Source organism: Heterocephalus glaber, unplaced genomic scaffold, assembly GCF_053883595.1.
Source record: "Heterocephalus glaber isolate CG9 unplaced genomic scaffold, H.glaber_assembly_v1.0 deba00000594, whole genome shotgun sequence".
In the NCBI taxonomy this organism is placed as follows: Eukaryota; Metazoa; Chordata; class Mammalia; order Rodentia; family Bathyergidae; genus Heterocephalus; species Heterocephalus glaber.
Genome location: NW_028258151.1, coordinates 20,817,304 through 20,835,339, shown reverse-complemented (window position 1 = coordinate 20,835,339; position 18,036 = coordinate 20,817,304). Strand labels below are relative to the sequence as shown.

The window sequence follows — 18,036 nt, the reverse complement described above, 5'->3', positions numbered from 1 at the left end:
TATGCCATCCTGCTGTGCTGCTGAGCACTTTCTTGGTGCTGCTTCTGCAGACCCCGTTCCAGGGCAGAGGTCTGAAGAAAAGCAGCAAAGGAGCTCAAACCCCCGTCCCCACAGGGAAGATAAGCCCTCCCCCTGTCTCCAGGTGTTCTACTGACAACACAGGAGCTACCTGGGTGCCTCAGTCCTGGGGTATGGTTCTGGCCAGGTGAATATATTCCTAGGCTCCACTGAAAATAGCATTGGGCACCCACTGGGAGTCATATTCTGGGACCACTGCGAATTTGTCTGCCAGCCTGCACTGTATCAGCTACTGAGAGGGAGTGGGGGAGAGCTCATAGTCATAGTGGACACCGAGCCCTACCCATGTAACTGGTCATGTGATTCGATGGATCATTTGGATCTTAACAGAAATTGTAACCACTAGCATTTCAAAGAAAGGTCAGTCTCTTGTAAGCCAGTTGGGGTAAGAGCAGGCCCCAAAGCAACTGCCCAGCCTGGACAGATGCCCCCATTTCAAGTGCTTGGTCAGAGGTTGCTGCCTAGTCCAGGCCAGTGAGGCTCCAGATGGGGACACAATTCTACCAGGGGAGCCACCGCTCAACACTTCTTTGTCACCCTGGGGATCCCGGGAAGGTTCCAGGAGGCTCGATTCATTTTTGAGGAAAATGTCCAGGCACAGGTGTTCGGTGATTACCCAGGAAGGCCACTTCTCTCTGGGGGCTCCATGGAGGTGGCAATGGTTGGTTACTGGTGAGCCAGGCCTGGGGCTCCAGGACAGGTGGACCTGTGGTGTGGCAGGCCATGCAGCTCAGGTGCCTGAGGGTGGACAGCCTCTGGGTGCTCCTGGCCACCAGGAGCCCCTCTGTGGCCTGAAGGGGCTTTCCAGCTCCTGCCCCCACAGTTCTGAGAGCCTGGTGGGAAGAAAGGCCCTTCCTCAGCTGTTGAATGCCAGCCTGGGCAGGCCTAGGAGATGAGGCCCAGGACATGGTGGTCCTCAGAGTGGGTTCCCACAGGATACCCCTGGGAAACAGCCCAGAGCAAAATGAATGTCTGGACTAGCAGCACCAGGCAGGGTCTCAGGGATCTGAGGATCCCAAGGCCTTGTGTCCTGGCTGGCTGGCACCTGCACTGCCCAGGAGCAGAAGCCAGTGAGGGCACCAGAGGCCTCCAGAGCAGGTTGGGAAGCCCAGACCATTGTGGAGCAGAGCCCTGCCCACACTCCCCAATGCCCTGGATGCACTTACTCCAGTAGGCACCACCTGGGGCCAGTGTGTCCGCCATGGAGGACAGGAGCAGTGTGCAGTAGTTTACCTGGAGGGTGGGGGCAGGAAGATGCCAGGACATGGGGATGCCCCCCACATCCACCTGTACCCCCTCCTGCTTCCACAGGCTCCCTCCTCCCTCTGGGCGTGGTTCTATACAGTATGTGGCAAGTGGATGGTGAAAGTCTGAATTGTGAGACCCTTGGGTCTGCAGGACCAGCTCTGGGAGGCTACCTGGTCTCAAGTAACTTGGGGCAGTGGCAGGCTGACATGTGTCTCTGCCCTGAGGCCTCTTCCGCCCTATCGGGGCCCTCTGCTCTTGTACCCCCAGGGGAGCACTGCTTGCCAGCTTACCTGTGACTCCAGACACTTGATCTGCTTCTCTTGCTCTCTCAGTCCCCCAAGGTACTTGGCAACCAAGTCCACTCTGTGGAGGAGCAGGGGCAGCTGTGGGCTGTGGCAGCATGTGGCACTGCACTCTGTATAGGGGAGCTTCCCATCCCTTGCCTGTCACCAGGCCTCTGAGTGTCCCAGCCTGGTACTGTGGACCCTTCTTGTCCACTCTTCCCTTGTTCCTGATCAGGGGCTGGTAGGACTGAGGGCTTCTTGGGGCCTAGTCTACAGGTACAGAGCATTTCTGTGCCCTCCCAGGGGCTTGGGGTCCATCCATGCTCTGGGCACACCAGTGAGCCAAAGGGGATGCAGCCATGGAGGGAGGGCTGGGGATGGAAAGAAGGAAGAGTCCCACAGCAGGGAGATGCCAGGCTTCTTGGCCCATGTTCCCCAACTCCAGAGTAGCCAGGTCCCTGCTCCCTCAACCTCAGTTTCCCAGCCCGTATCCTGTCACTGACACCAGAGGGCCACTTTAAGGCATTTCAACCCCCTACCACTGAAAATGACAGGTACCCCAACTGGTCTTGGGTCCTGCAAGCTGCCCTCCCCCACACCTGTGGGCAGTTTTCCGAAGCACTTCGCCCTCGCTGTCCCTCCTTCTCTTCTCCACGTTGCTCAGGAAGTTCTCCTTCTGAACAGTTTCCCAGGTGATGATCTTCTGGTCCAGGGGTTCTGGCAGGTCTCTCTCTGGGCAGACCCCAAGTCTGGATTAACTTGGGGAGCTCCAGGGCAAGAGCACCCAGCTGGGTTACAAGGTAGGTGGGCAAGGGTGGACCTCGTGCTCCCTGGGCCTCTGCTCTGGGTCTGGGACAGAGCCCAGTGAGGAGCCCCAGGGCCCTGGCCTCCCCAAGGGGCCCTTGGGACAGCAAGGTTTTGCCCACAGCCTCACCCAGGTGCTCTCGCTTGTGCTGGACTGCCTTCCAGAAAACCCGTTTGAGCACCAGGCTCAAATGGCTGAGGAGGATGAGGGGCGGAGCCAAAGCGGGGCGCCCATGGTATTCCACAATGAGGTGGTAGCGTTGGAACTTCCAAAAGGTGTCAGCGTTGCCCTGTACCACCTGGAATGTGTAGCTGCAGGGCACACACTGGGTCCTTACTCCACTGATCCTCACCCGTTGGCACACAACCTGTCCCCCAGTGCAGCCAGGAGTAGGCTGGGTGTCCCAGAGCCATGGGGAGCCTTTCAGAGACTGAAGCTTAGCATCCCCTCTACAGTTGTCTCTAGGGGTGCCGCAGTGAGGCCCACCCACAGGGGGCCCTTCCGCTTCCTGCTCTTCCAGATACCTGAAGCTCTCCACTCACACTGGAGCTCCACCCCACCATGCCTGTGCAGATCTGGGCCTGCTTCCTGGAGGAAGAAGGACCCATGGAACCAGGGTGGACCCACTCCCCACTCACACACACTCTGGGCCGCCCCCCCCCCCCACTGCTGGTGGACCCAGCAGCGAGGTCCCCAGGACCTGTGTGGACACAGCAAGGGCAGAATGACCTGAGCAAGGCGAGGGCACCTGAACATGGCGATGAGCAGGTTCATGAGTAACACATTGGTGACCAGCAGGAAGGTGACCAGCAGAAGGATAACCAGCCAATTGGCATAGAGGTTGGGGCAGGAGGGCGAGTCCTCTAGCAGCAGTGGGTGGACAGAGCAGTTCACACGGGCTTCTGAAAGATGGGATGCCATTAAATCAGGAGCTTGTCCTGGGGCTGAGGGTACCAGGTGCAGGGTGCTGGCTAGGCAGCTCACTACCCTGACTCACACCGGATTGCCTGGGTTTAGCACAGGAAGCCCTAGTCCCAGCAACCAGGCATTTGGGCAGCCCAGTGCCATCCACACCTTCTCCTTGGCTGGAGCTAAGACCTTCCCCTGCAGGCAGTGCTAAAACCATCTGGGGATCGGAGGTGGGGCTGGATGGAAGTCTGGACCATGCTGACTTTCTGCTGGTTGTTGCATGAACTAACTCTGCCCCACCCAACTAAAGGCTTGCTAATGCTTATCACGAGATCCAAGCTGGGGGCAGGGGTGCAGCCTTTGAGGGTCACTGCAGGCACTGACTACTCTGGTCTGAAGAACTCTCCAGGCAGTTCAGTATGGAGCTCAGTTGCAGGCTGAGCTCCCACAGCCTGGGGCAGGAAGTCCCTAAAGGGGTTGGAGCCCCAGCTCCCCAAGGGGCTCTAGATCACAGCTCCAGCCCCTCCTGCTTCTTCCTGGCAGGGCTCAGCCTCAGTGCCCCCATGCCCCAACCCAGAAGACCTTGGCTCAACAGGGCAGGAGGAGCACTGAGTTAGGCTCCCCCTGGTCAATAGGAGGAGCTCCCTGGCTCCACTTCCCCACCCTCCCCCCACCAGGATGGGTGCTGGCCTGTCTGTCTACACGTGAGCGTTGGATGTACTTACCTCTCCCCCACCTCTGTGCTATCACCAACTCCAGCTCCAGCTCACCCTGAGGTTCTGGGGGTCTCTATCTCTCAAGGTCCACCTAGGTTCACCATGTCCCTGTGGTCTAAGAGCCTGCTGACCTGTGTCCATGTCTTGTTCCTGACTTGTCCCCAAGTAAGTTGAGTGTTGTGTGAAGGGTTCCTGCTGCAGAGTTCCAGTCCTGTCCTGTGCCTCCACTTTCACCCCCTGGTGGCCCCCAGCCCCTGAATTTGCTCCTGCAACTGATTCATGACCCTCCTTCCTCCTAGCACCCTGGAGAAATGGTCAAGGCATGTTAGCCATGTTTGTGAAGCTGTAAATTTGATAAAAGCTTGGAGGTTAAGGAGAGGGGATCTGAGAAAGTTCTACCAGGCTGGGCTGGAAACTAGATTGCCCCTGGGGCCTCAAGCAGGGAAAGAACAATCTGCCAGTGTGAGGAGTTAAGGGCTGCCCTGGACCCCAGGATCTGTAAGCTGTAAAGCGGCTGCCTGGGCCTCAGCTTCTCTCTCAGGTCAGCCGTGTGTTAGAGAATACCTCTCTTTCTGGCAGCACAGTGGACTCAGTGAGTGACCTGGGTTTTGATCCCAAAGCACCCAGAGGGGATGTGGATAGGGGATTCAGTGAGCCCTGGTTGGGCACTTTCCATGGCCAGACTCTGCCTGTGGCCATGTCCACTGCAGCCCTGCAGAACTCACAGAGGCTGCCCAAGGCTGGAGGGCCTGACTGGAGCCCCTCTACTTCCCCAGGTGGTTTTAGTCCCAGAAGAGAGAGGCTGGGCCAGGCCTTCCCCCCACCCCCAACCCAGATCAGTGGGGAGGGCATGTGGCTTGGGCTGACCTGGCCAGAGATGCAGCCACTTTGGAAGGGGGGGACCCCCAACCCTGCCCTGGCTGGGACACCTCCATCCCACCTTCTGCCCCGCGGGGCCCCATGGGCTGAGGCATGGGGGCCATATGGTGAGGGTGGAGGGCTGGAGGGCAGGCAAGGTGTGCTTAAACTAATGGCTTAGAAAACCTGATCCAGAGGACAGCAAACACCAAAGGCACAGCAGGGGTGGGTGACCGAGAAAACAGCCCTGGGAAATAGGCCCAGAAACACTCAATTAAGAGGAAATCTCCAGCCCTGCATCCCTGGAGGCCGTGTTTGCTCTGATGATCTCTGCTGAGTATTTGCCATTGACAAATGTTCATTGCAAGTCCTGATTCTTGGCCTGGCCTGGCATTAGTGCCTCCTCTGTGGATGGTTGGTAGGGGTCAGTCCTCTACTGCCCATTATGCTGTGATGGGCCCATGGCCAGTGTAGCCCCAGTTCTCTGACAACATTCTGAGCAAATGACCCCAGTGCTGCTGTTCTAGAGCTGGCACCTGAGCCCCCCCCCCCCCCCCCCGCTTCTCTGAGGGACTGGGCCCCTCTCCTCACTGATCTCAGCCACCCCAGAGGCCTGCACAGGTCCAGTCCCTGCCCAGAGGAACTTTCCCCATCACCACTAAACCCCTGGACTGAGGGGGCCTCCCACACACACTGCACCTGTTTGTCATGAGGTAGGTCCCAGAGTCTCCACCAGCCCAGTCAAGTACAGGGGACACCCCTGATGACAACAGGCAGCATACACATCCAGCGGGGGCCCTAGCAGAAGCAAGGGTGCTATGTGGCATGGCCTCAAGCCTAGGGCCCTTCCCAGCAGGTGGTACAGGGAACCTGGTGGGAGTGTGGGGGACAATACCTTGGCCCAGAAAGGCCCTGCATGGATGGTTAAGGTGGCCTGGGTAGCCCTGTTTCCCCTGTAGTGCTTGTCTATCCCTCTGCCCTCAAAGACACCTCCCCAGCTAGGCTCTCCTCTTGGCCTCCCCAGCTAGAGTCCAGCCCTGCTGCTTTGGGATCTCCTGTGTCTTGGTTTCCAGCTCAGGGTCAAGGTCAGAGGATCCATGAATGGAGCTGGTCCTGTTCCTGCTCTGAGTCTGGGCTTCAGGGATTTCCTTGTCTCAGCCAGCTCCAGCCCAGGTCCCCATGTCCTCAGCAGGCCTCTCTGGAGAGCCATATGTCCTAGGCTTGCAAAAACTGCACCTCATTTAGCTGCTATAGAGGGCTCCTATTCCACACTGGCACAGAAGGCCCCCTGCCCACCCCATCTGGCTGTGAGCAAACCATCAATCTCGTCCAGTGGGATCTGTCCAAAGATTTGCAGGTAGGGCCTATAGAGCACACGGCGGAAGATCCACTCCAGGCGACCATCATGGGGGTGCAGCAGTGCCTGGGTGGCCACACCATAGGCCACGAGCCACACACTCAGGAAGAAGAGGAAGAAGAAGACGTCTTTCATCTATGGGGAGGGGAAGGGCATCAGCAGCTGCCTGGGGGAGCTATTGGTTGGGGTTCACCACCCACCCACAGTTGGGGTTCCAGGTAGGGGCTCACCATCCGCTCCACTATGATGATCTTGGGTCCCAGCTGCTTGTGGATGGCAAAGATGTGGATGAGCCGTAGTGTGAACACCATGAAGTCCATGGCAAGTACTGTACGTCCAGCTTCAAATACTGAGGGCAGCATCCTGGAGGAGAACATAGGTTGGAAGGGCTGCTCGTGTCCCGAGAGGAAAAGAAACTCCCCAAGGACACATAGCATATTGGCCAAGAGGCAGGTCCAAGGCCACACCAGGCTTTCTGAGGCCCAGTTACTTTCACAGAGGCCTGCCCACTTGACGGTGCAAGGCCTCTGGTGCCACAGACCTGCAGACGACGCCCACAAGGAATAGGAAGATGGCCACCATGTCACACTTATTCCAGTTGTCCTCCACGTACAGAGAGAACTTCTTCACCAGGTGTGTGTCCTCAGCTGTGAAGAAGCCCTAACAGAGGGGGAGAGCCTCTTGATAGCCACTCAGGCCCACTTGCTGAGACAGCCTGGCCTTGATGAGGTTGGGATCTGCAAGGACCAGGGCTCAGTCTGTCACAGGAATCGGGGCTCTCCCTTTGTGGCCAAAACCCAGTTGATGACTAGAACTGGGGTCAATTGAAGATATTTCAGGGCTAAGTCTAGGAACAGAAACTGAAGTCAGCTTGCATTGGAGGTAGGGTTCTGTGACCATAGTTCACGATCAGTTTGTATTGAGTGTCTGGACTCAGTCAATGGTCCAAGTTGGGGTTCACATTCAGACTAGGAGGACCATGACCAAGATCAATGTGGAGCTGGGATCAGGGCTCAATCAATGACCAGGCTCAAGGACCAGGAAAGTGGGAAGGTAGGAGGTGCTGTGCTGTGCTAGTTCTACAGTGAGGAATCCCCAGAGTAGGACCTGTGCAAAGCCATATGCTGTGCGAGCCTGGGCCTTGGGGTGGTCTGGCCACTGACCTGCCGGATTTCTTCCAGCACCAGTGTGAAGACCCAGAAGTAGAGGGTGACTTCAGGCCCTGATGGCCCCTGAGGAGGTGGCTTGAAGTCTACCAGCAGGACGTAGGTGAACAGGAAGAGGAATGCAAAATACATGACCACATTCCCCAGAAACACAGTCACTGGCGCACCCCAGAACTTCCGCCAGCGTGTAAGCAGGAAGGCCGCTGGTGGGCCTCGGCTTCCATGAGCCCCAGACATCTTCACTGGTTCCTCTACCCTGTGCCATGCAAAGGAGTAGAAGAGGCTCTGTGATGAGGCAGGTACTGAGCTGTGGGGCCCCGTGGGAGCCCATCTCTGCCCCTAGATTTCTGCCTCCTGCTGCTGCCTGTTGTCGGTCCCCTACATCCTGCCTGGTCCCTTGGGCCCTTACCCATGGCCTGGACTGCACAGCAGGCTCTGCTCCATGTCCAGGCTGTCCAGCTCCTGCAGGTCCTCCAGGCCTGTCCTCAATGGGGTATCCTCACTGTGGCACAGAGGGATGCTCAGGGCCCCAGGAAGGGCCCTGAGCACCCAGCCAGCAAAGGAGGTAAGAATCTCTTGAAGGACAAGGCCAGTGTGACCAGCTGGGCACAGGGAAAGCAGGCAAAGGGGCCCCTAGGGATGTGTGACTCAGGGAGGTACAGAGTCACTCTGGCATCTGACTATTACACACTTCAACCCACCTGAAGATGATGAGGTTGGTGTAGATGAGGGCAGGGCAGGTGAAGGCACCCAGAAGCCGCAGGATGGGGGTACCCGTGGCCATTTCCCCCCACCAAATCTTGGTCAGGAAAGCCTAAAATAAAAAACCCTGCTGGCCATCCTCCACCACACTTTTGCCTGTCCTGTGTCCTATGCCAGAGATGCCCTTCCCCCAGGCACCTGGCAATGTCAGCTGCCTGTCAAGGTCAGCCAAACAGACCTGGCATCCTGGTGGGAAGGTGGCCTTTGGGAACCCCTCCTAGAAGCACAGATTTTGTTGCTGTTGTGAATCTTCAGTAAGGGCCATGGGGGCCTCAGGGGTCAAGAAGGATCAGCCCCAGGAAACACCACCAGCTCTGAGACCAGGGTGGGACGAGCATGCCTGAGGAGGCAGCAGGAACCATCCACCCTGCCCAGAAGCCCCTGGCTGGAACATAGGTGGAGCTGCAGTCAGCTGGGCCCCACACTGTCCCGGGGGTGGCCTAGACCCTGCCTATGTGCCTGATCCCTGAAGCATCCCCAGGCTGGCACCTCACCTGCACACCATCATGGGCAAAGAAGGCCTTGGTGTCTGCCTCGGTGGCCAGGTGCAGGCAGGTGGTCCTGCTCCAGCTGCGGTTCCTGCGCACCAGCAGTGCGAAGGCGCGGTCCGCACTGTTGCTGTAGCACTCGGAGAAGAGGTCTGCGGAGCCAGGCCGCTGGGATATGTGCTAACGCCAGCTCCAGCACTAGCTGGAACCTCTGCCCCGGCTGGCTCTGTGGGATGCGCCTTGGCCCCCATGGTACTGAGCCATTGACTGTCCCTGCCTGGCCACCCAGGGCCCCTCCATAACCCCTGCCCTTGCTGGTCCTCCCTCCCTCCTGTCAGGACTGTGGGGACCTCCATCAGCCCACATGCCTTCCACGCTGTGACAGGGCCAGTGTGTGTCCGGGTGTGTGGGGCTATGTTGTCTGCACCATGTCACCTCCCATCTAAGACTTCAAGGCTGACCTCTACCCCTAGGAGTAGCCATCCCTCTGGCCTGTTCTGCAGGACAGGTCACCAAGGTCACCCTGGGCCATACATCTCTAAAAGGTGGCCTGGAGGGGAGCCAGGCCCCTTTGTCCCCTTCCCCACACTGTCCCAGCCTGCTCACCCAGCTTCCACTCACCCAGGGCCAGCTGCTCATACTTAGCCTCCCGCATGGTGCGGGCCACCTCAGCTTCCGTCTCCAGGCGAGACATTTCCTTGAGGATTTTGCAGGCAGCCAGAGCAGCTGCCACCCCTTCCTGGCCCTGGAATATAGACTCTCAGGGAACCACCCACCTTGCCCCACCCTTATCCAATCCCCCCTCCCAGAAACTCTGGGGAGTCCGACTCAGCCTTGTGCACACATGTGGCTCACCATGGCCCAGAAGTAGGTGGCCATTTCATGGCGGTTCTGTAGCACAGCCCACAGAAACAAGTCTCTCCAGGGGTCCTTGCTCTTCTGGCTGAGGTCCAGCAGCCACTTCTGGCCCATGGGTCGCTTGGCTGGGCCCCTCTCCTGGAGGACACGGATGTCGGCCTCCAGCTGGGAACCAGCCTGCCCACGCCATGCTTGCTGTACTCACCACTGTCCTCCGGCTGGCCGCCCAGCCATCCTGATAGAGGCCACGGCAGGCATCCTGCAGGAAATCCTTGAGCACACGGGAGACCTCGTGCAGTGAGAAGGCAGGCGATCCGGTGGACAGCTCCCGGGACTGCTGAGCACTCAGGCCAGCCAACGCCAGCCGGCCCTCCTCGTGCTTGTGCTGCAGCAGGCGGAAGAGCAGGCTCTTGGGGGCCACGGTGCGGTAAAGCTGCTGCAGCCGCCCGTAAGTCAGGAAGTCTGCCACGTTGGCACCGTTGTCCACAAAGAGGCGCACGAATTCAGGCTTATTGCTCACCAGGGCGTCCATCATCACTTCCTCCAGGTCACAGGACTAGGCTCACCCAGGGGAGACCAGACAGTGAGCGGGAGGGCAGAGGGGCCAGGTGGGAGAACCAGTCCCTCCCTGGGTGCCCAGCCTGTCCCCCAGATGGGACAGGCACAGGGTAGCAGAGCACATGGGCCCTGTGCACCTGAGATAAGAAGGGTCCTGATGTGCTGGTGAATACTGAGGTTTACCATGACCTCGCTTGGGCTTTGGGCTGGCCTGTACCTCTGGAAAACCCACCCTGTCCTGTGTGCCTTACTAGCCTTGTCTTGATACCCTCATCTGGAAGACAGAGTGGGCCCAGACAGCAGCCACAGGACCAGTTGTCCCCAACTTTCAGTATGGTCCCTATCCTGGGTGGCTAGAATCAGGGCCCGGGAAGCACCTTCCATTCCACGTCCCCGCTGAAGATCTCACTTTTGGCGATATCTACACGGTCCCAGGCCACGGCCAGTTTAAGCTCATCCAGATAGTCCTGGGCCTCTTGGCTGTGACTCTTGCAGGCTGTGGGCAGAGCAAGCAGCAACTGAGGGCCCACAGAGCCCTGGGCAAGGGCTAGAGCTCTGCACTGGGCCTGAAGAGCCTTGGAGGGCTGGCAGCTGCTGCCTCTGAGTAGAGATGAGAGGTACAAGACTGTGAGAATCCAGGAGACAATGTGGGTGCCCTGGGTCCTCTGGAAACAGGGTCCAGTGAAATGGAAGGGAGCCTCCTAGTAATCAGGCCTCAGTTAACATCCGGGCCTTGGGGCTACATCCTAGCACTAAAGGCTCAAGAGCCCCTTCCATGGATGGGGTGCAGCAGTATGTTCCCACAAGGTCACAGTTCTGCCATAAGGAAGGGATTGGGCCATGACCTGGCCCTGCAGGTTACTGGGGCTAGGTCTCCAGTGTCTAGGTGGGCCACTGCCTCTAGGGACCTTTGTCCTCTAAAAGTGAACCATATAGGCATTTGTCCCCATGACCGTGAAGTAGACATGGGGTTCCCAGGATGCCTATGGGAAGTAGGAGGGGTCGGTATGGAGTTCCCCGGGCTTCACTGTCCTGGAGGAAGACCCTGAGCACAGAATCACCCTTGTGGAGGGATTCCTCACCCAAGTGGGATCCCACCCTTGTTTGGCACTGCCTGCCCCAGCCTGGACCTGTGTGCCCCTGCCCAGGGTTGCCCGAGTTCAGCCCCACAGCACATTTGGTTCGGATGGAAAGCACATGAGTGACAATCAAACATGTGCATCAGCTGCAGGGTAAATAACCACACTAGGATGTCATCACAGCCTCGAAGAGGAAGGAAACAAGCTTGGCATGGTGGCACATTCCGGTGATCCCAACACTTGGGAGACTGAGGCAGAAAGATTGTTGCAAGTTTGAGGTTAGCCTGAGCTACACAGTGAATTCAAGGCCAGCCTGTCTCACATAGTGAGACTCGAGACTCTGTCTCAACTCCCCCTGCAAAAGGAAGGAAACTCTGGTCATATGGTACATCACAGATGGACCTGAGGACACTATGATGAACATAGAAGGTGGATACCAAAGGCCTCATCTTCTCCATTTACATGAGCTGCTACACGTGGCCCAATCCATAGAGACAGAAGTGGACAGGTGGTTGGCAGGGCTGGTGGAGAGGAAGTGACTGGTTATGGGCACAGGTCTTTTTGTGGGGTAATGAGAGTGTTCTGGAATTATTGCTGGGTACACCATCCAGTGACCCAGTGAGAAGACTAAAAAGCAATGTGCATACAGCGTTCCCAACACAGGACACCTCAGGAATTTGTGTGTCGTCCCCACCTGGGAAGGGCAAGTGGGTGTCCACCATGAACACTAGCCAGATCCCCAGCAGCTCTAAGTGCTGCTGCCATGGATGCCTCACCTTTCACCAGCGCCTTGAGGATGACAGTGTCCAAGTCCTCAGAGGCCTCCTGCTTGAAGTCATATACGGTGAGCAGGTGCGGGTGTGAGGTGATATGCTGCAGCTGAGGACAGCAGGATGGACTCTCAGGGCACCATGGTAGGGCACAGAGCCCAGCAGAGTCCCAGATGGGTGGACATGCACCCTCTACCTGCTGAGTCCAGCTCTCAACCACCCACAGGCCCAGGCAGAGGTGGCTACCAAGGGCCCCTGCCCCTTGAGAGCCTGACGCAGGAGTGTGGGGGCCTGGCAGCTAGAGGCGAAGGGCCTGTGCCAGGTGACAAGGAGGACACAGAAACTGCACTGCCAGAGATTTCCTAAAGGCCCAGCCCCACCCCAGGAGGAGAGTTAGGGGACTGAGATGCCCAGAGGCCCCCCACCTCTGGGCATCACATACCAGCTTAGTCCAGTGCAGGATGGCCTCCCAGGAGAAGTGCTCCCCTGGGAACTTTTCTCTCAACTGCTTCTCAGCCACCTGGGGCACCAGGAGATGGGGCTGGTTCACCAGGGCAGCAAGCACATCCGCAATGCCCCCTGAGCCTGCCAGAATCAGCCATGGGGCGGCTTGCTCCACAGCTTTGGACATCCTCTGAGTGGGCAGGGAGGGCAGAGCAGACCTTGGTCAGCCCGGGTGACCTCTGGATGCACACTTGGGGGTGCCCCCTTCTTCCCCTGTCCCAGGGTTCTCTGTGGACCCACCACCCCTCCCAAGGGCTTCAGTCAGGCCCACAACTCCTCGATGCCCCTACCTCCAGGGTGCCGGGGTCACCATTGACCAGCAGACAAAGAACAGGGATCTCGATACTGCCAGTGCCTGGGGACAAGCAGCCATGAGGTCTCTCCAGTGCTCAGGGGAACCAGCATAGTGGGCGAGGAGCTGAGGTACCCTCTTGGCAAGGTGGGTGACTAATCTGACCTCAAGGCCTCAAGCTGCCACATTTCTGGGCACAGCTAGTGAAAGATTTTTCTCCTAATAAAGGATGGGCTCTAGGCTGCAAGTTAAAGCCTCGGGGCCTGAGGATCAGGAATGAAGTTCTACATCTACTCTGTCCAAGATGGTCCCTTATGGCCCACTCATAGTGATTTCAACGTCGTTTAATGTAAAGAAACTGCCGGTTCCTTTTGCCCCAGCCCATGACATCCTCCTGGATGGGGCTGTCAGGAGATGCACTGAGCAGATCGAAGAGTGAGAGGGAGTGTTTCGGGCCCCCCCAGCCTGCAAAGCCCCCAGGGAAGCCTGGGCTTCCCGGGTCTTGGAGCAAATCGCCAAAAGAGCCTGGAGAAGTCTAGAGTCACCCACAGGGAAGCTGATCCTCCAGCAGGGGGCGTTCTAATGAGGAAAGGTGCCTGGTGACTGAGCCTCAAGCATGAACCAAGTTGGCCACACAGTACTGGGCCAGCAGGGCTGGACATTCTACTTACATGTTGCTGGAATTGGACACCTAGGGTTCTCATTGTAAAGCACATCTTACCAAGGTGGCCTTACAAAGGAGTTGCATTTTTGCTTATTCATATTCCATACTATTCATACCTATTATAAACAATTATATCTTGTGTTTATAAATATATTTTTTAACACGCTAGTATTTCCTGGTAAATTCAGCCACAGTGGCGCTCATCCCTGGGCAATGCTGCCCCTTGGTGGCGATGTGCTTTGGGGTCAGTGGTGGGACATGGGCCTCTTAAAACTATGTATATCTTTTCCCCCCTTCCTTCCTCTTCCTTCCTTCCACCCTCCCTCCCTCCCTCCCTCCTCTCCTTGTTTCCTGTCTTTCTCTCATTTCTGCCCGCCCTTCAGTATTGGATATTGAACCCAAGGCCTTTACTCTGAGCCACATCCCCAGCCCTTTCTATTTTTTAAAAAATTTTTTATTTTGAGACAGGATCAGTTGGTCAGCTTGTTCTCTAACTGAGATCTTCCTGCCTCTGCCTCCAAGAGTGCTGGGATTTCAGGCATGCACCACCACACCTGGCCTCTTTTGCTTCTTAAAGCCAGAGCCTACAGCCAGGGCAGCCCCAGTGAAAACAGAGCTGCAACCACCTTCTGGCAGGAAAGTCACTGACTGGTGAGGCCACCACCCAGATGTACCCCTCTGCCAGCCCTGCCCATCAGCTCCTCCTCCTAAGCCCCATGCAGCCCATTCTCAATGCTCCAGCACATGGTGGGGGTACCTTCTGCCAAGAAGGCCCGCCTCCCCCTTCCTAGACTCCCTCCCCACCGCTGTATTCCAGGTCCTTGGGTTCACTGGGCCCCAGGCAGATTCCCTAGCAGTTGTGGGCCTCACCCCCGTAGCCAGTCCTCTGCTGGGAGATGTGCTCCTCCAGTCTCAGTCGCAGCTCTGCCAGCTCATCCCTCTTCCCAGGAGTGCCTGGCTCCACCAGGATGAAGTGGGAGAGATTACTGTCCAGGGGGGCGAGGGGGCCCTGGCTGCCACCATCGTCCTCAGGGTAGTGGATGGGAGTGTCCTCCTGTGCCATGTGGGAGACAGACAAGGCCGAGTCCTCAGGAAGCAGCCTGGGCACACTGCTGCAGAACACTCCTTGCCACTGTGCTATGGGGCCCAGGCAAGACTTCTGTCTCCTCCCCTTTGGGTGGAGGGAGGCTGGGCTGGGGGACAGGGGCCCCTGGACAGACAGAACACAGAGATAGCCAGGCCTGCAGAAGCTCCTCCTTAGATTCCTCTGGGCCAGAGTCCAGACCTCACCAAGGGCCTCCAGGGCCTCTACTTTGCTCTGTTGTAGATGGACCCTGGGATGGGGGGACATGAACAAGAACCAGCCCAGAAAGGTTCTTGGTCAGGGTCACACAGCGACTGGGTGCAGTGGCCCAGCAGGGCTGGGGCCAAGGAGACTCCTGATCGCCCAAGTCTACACCACAGCAGGTCTGTCCTCTTGAGCAATGCTGCTACCTGGTGGTATACGCTGGCCTTGCACCCCGGCACTCCACTCCCGCTTACTCCTGTCCTACCACAGCTTCATCCCGTACTTCCAATCCTTCAGGGCCCCATCCACCCCTGTAAGCCCTGAGGGCAGGAACTGACCTGTCCATCTCCCTTCCAGCCTCCCAGGCCCACTGAGCCCTAGCAACCACTGTACTGGAAGCCAATCACTCACCTGGGCATCATCCAGAAGCCGACGGTGCAGAACATGGCCCAGCGAGGCAATGCCGATAGCCACCATGCGGATCTTGGTTGATGTGCTGGCCAGAGAATGATCGCGCACAGCCTGCCCGAGGTGCCGGGCCAGGCCCACGCGGAGACCACTTGTCAGGATCCAGGCACCTACAGAGATGGAGCGAGGGAAGGCTCATTGTGTCCCTGGGTCCTCCCCACCTGCCCAGGCTCAGCAGATGAGCCCTGAGCCCTTGGACCAACCATGACCAATGACTGAGAAACCGTGGTCAGGTGCTTTGAAGCACTGGTGGGGAAACTGAGGCTCAAGAGGGCAAGGAGCCTGTCTAAGGCCACCAAGAGGCTTGGGGCTGGCTAATCCCAGAGCCAAGTCCCCAGCCCAATGAAGAGGCAGTAGCCCCTGCCATTGGCCTGTAGGGTGTGTGTTATCTCCACCCCCTTACACTGTGGCTGCACACAACCTGGACACAGCAGGACACAACTCTGCTCCAAACCCCTGCTGGACCAGAACTCTGGTTACAAACCCCTCAGCCATGGCTGTTCGAAGCCATGAGCTATGATCATTTCTGCAGTAAAGAATTTAGAAATCCCGGGTCCTCCTACTGGGCTTCTATAGGCAGAGTTAGCCTCACAATAAAGCGCCATAACTTGATTCTGACATCAATGACCAGGGGACGTGAGGGCTGACATAGGCAGTCACTGGGTACACTTCAGGGCATTTGCACAGGCAAGTGGCAGTGGGGGCCTCCCCCGGGCTTATGGGCCCTGGGAGTGGAGAGGCAGCCATGGTGGGGCAGGACCCATGGCCCATTTGCAGTGTATCCCAAGAGCTGCTTGCTCAGCCCTGGACACCACCGAGGGGGCCAAGGGTGGGAAATAACAAACAACAGCTGCAGGGGTTGGGTGGGGGCCCTCCAGGGAGCTCCATCCAGGCTCCAGGAGCAGCAGTGGGAGCCTCACCAGTGCTCTGGGCCGCTTTCACCAGCCCCTTGCGCAAGACGTCCCGCAGCCAGGCCTTCATGGGGAAGGGCCGCTCCTCGCCCACCAGGGACACTACCAGGTTGGGGGCCGGCAGGTGCCATTCAGTGAGCAGCAGGTTGAAGAGTGCAGAGGGGGCCACACTGCTGGGGACCTTCACAAACTGAGGGACAAGGTACAAGTGGGCTCAGGCTGGGGGACTGGAGGAGCTTAGGGTTCAGGGGACACTGGGTAGTGAGGGGGGACACTGAGAGGTGGGGCAGGTGGCAGGGGGAGAGAGACCACTGAGGCCCTTTTGGGTCAGGGGTCATACTTCCTGGACCTCCATGTGGCCAGGTGATTGCAACCCTGGGGAAGTGTGGCTTCCTCCTCAGTCAAGGGGCTGGGCAAGGGATCTGGACACACCTGACCCCAGTGGCTCCTAGACCTCTCAGGTGGACACTTGGAGTTTCAATTATTGATGGGGGGTAGGAGGCAGCAGCCAGAGTCACTCCTGCTCCAAAATGCTGCCCTGGTCTCAGGGCTCTGAGCCTGGTCCACGGAAGTAGCCCCGGAGTAGGTGAGCACTGGGTGCTCAGCCTCAGGGCTTTGGGCGTGGCAAGGTCACTCAGGTGAGGCCACCCCTACCTTGCCTCGATTCTTCCCAGATCCTCCGAAGTCAACTTCACCCTGACACAGGCCTGGCACCCGCCTGGGTGAAGCATCTGGGGGGCTCCCAGGACAGGAGCCCTGGGCAGGCTGCATGGTGGCTTCTCTGCAAGGACATACGACCTTTGAGGTTGAAGAAACCAGACCCCTCATTCCATGTCCTTTGGTGGGCTGCTGCTGTCTTGACAGGGGACCCCCCCATACAACATGCTGGCAGAGATCTAGGGACTCTTAAGGCCACATTGGCCCCAGTGAGAGTTTCTTCAGCTGGCCCCTGCCTCAAATCTCCCCGTGAGGGTGCTGTCTCTGGCCTGTGCATAGCCAGGTCAGGTTCCTTCTCAGGTGAGGATGGGGGACAAGGGTGGGCCCCTTTGCCTGGCTCTGGTCCCAACACTCACCCTACCCCAGGTATTTGGGCTCAGCCACACTGGTCAGCAGTTCTCTGGAGGCTTTTGCAGGGGTGTCCTGGAAACCCCAAAAGATTCAGTGTGGGAATAGCAGTCTTCTAGCTCACTCCCCCACGCCCCTGTCACCCCCAGGCCCGAGATGAGGACCTCTGGGACCTGTGGCTGGGCAGGTGGACAGCTGAGCAGTTAGGTGTGCCCAGCTCAGGTGCAGGGGCCTGAGGACCACAGGGTGTGTGGGGGGGTACCCTCATGGCCCAGGAATCCACCCATCTCTTCACCGAGTCCTGGCTCAGCAGGCAGAGGGAGAAAAGGCTTCTGGCATCACCATTCACCCACTCCCTAGTGAGGCCGGGCCCCTCTGCCCCACACTGTGTGATAGGGACCCAGAGGGCTGGCCTGTGTGACATAGAGCCAGGTCCCTCCAGGCCCCCCAGCATCTCCCTGGACAGCTGCCCATTGTCTATGAGCACAGGCACCAGCCGGAGCAGCAGCCAGCATCCTGCCACCCTACTGAAAGCTTGGGGTGAGAGCTCACTGGCTCCACCATGGTCTCCCGGTGCCAGGTGCACAGCTGGGTGGGAAGACTCTGGCCACTGGCAGAGGTCTCCTGGACTCACTCCAGCAGGGAACAGGCCTCAGGCTCCCCAGGCATGCTGTCCCTCCTGGGCTGCCCTGCTGCTTCGCGCTTCCCACCAGTGGGTTCCCAATCTGCCATGGCTGCCCCCGGCCCCCTGGAGAGTGGCTGGCCACAGATGGTCTTTGTGAAACATGTAATTCTCAGAGAAGGCCCACCATACACGAAGGGCAGAGTGGGAGGGAGGGCTGGGTGGCTTTAGGCACTGCAAGGACATGTTCCACGCATCCATGGCTGCCCTGGGGCAGATGCTAAGG

General features: G+C 58.2%; 1 protein-coding gene across 1 annotated transcript; it reads right to left on the bottom strand.

The window, feature by feature from the left end:
- Positions 1 to 444: 444 nt before the first annotated feature.
- Positions 445 to 16,834, bottom strand: Trpm5 (transient receptor potential cation channel subfamily M member 5). Its single transcript, XM_004852622.3, has 24 exons — positions 16,718 to 16,834; positions 16,073 to 16,253; positions 15,096 to 15,262; positions 14,267 to 14,450; positions 12,731 to 12,795; positions 12,379 to 12,570; positions 11,943 to 12,045; positions 10,465 to 10,583; positions 9,735 to 10,085; positions 9,527 to 9,667; positions 9,293 to 9,416; positions 8,678 to 8,823; positions 8,123 to 8,235; positions 7,831 to 7,923; positions 7,419 to 7,677; positions 6,797 to 6,915; positions 6,486 to 6,618; positions 6,216 to 6,390; positions 3,164 to 3,317; positions 2,545 to 2,726; positions 2,210 to 2,342; positions 1,617 to 1,689; positions 1,245 to 1,311; positions 445 to 911 (listed from the first exon to the last, which is right to left on the bottom strand). Exons 1-24 carry the CDS (start codon positions 16,832 to 16,834, stop codon positions 745 to 747), a joined length of 3,558 nt encoding a protein of 1,185 aa, XP_004852679.2. The 3' UTR covers positions 445 to 744.
- Between the last annotated feature and the right edge of the window lie 1,202 nt (positions 16,835 to 18,036).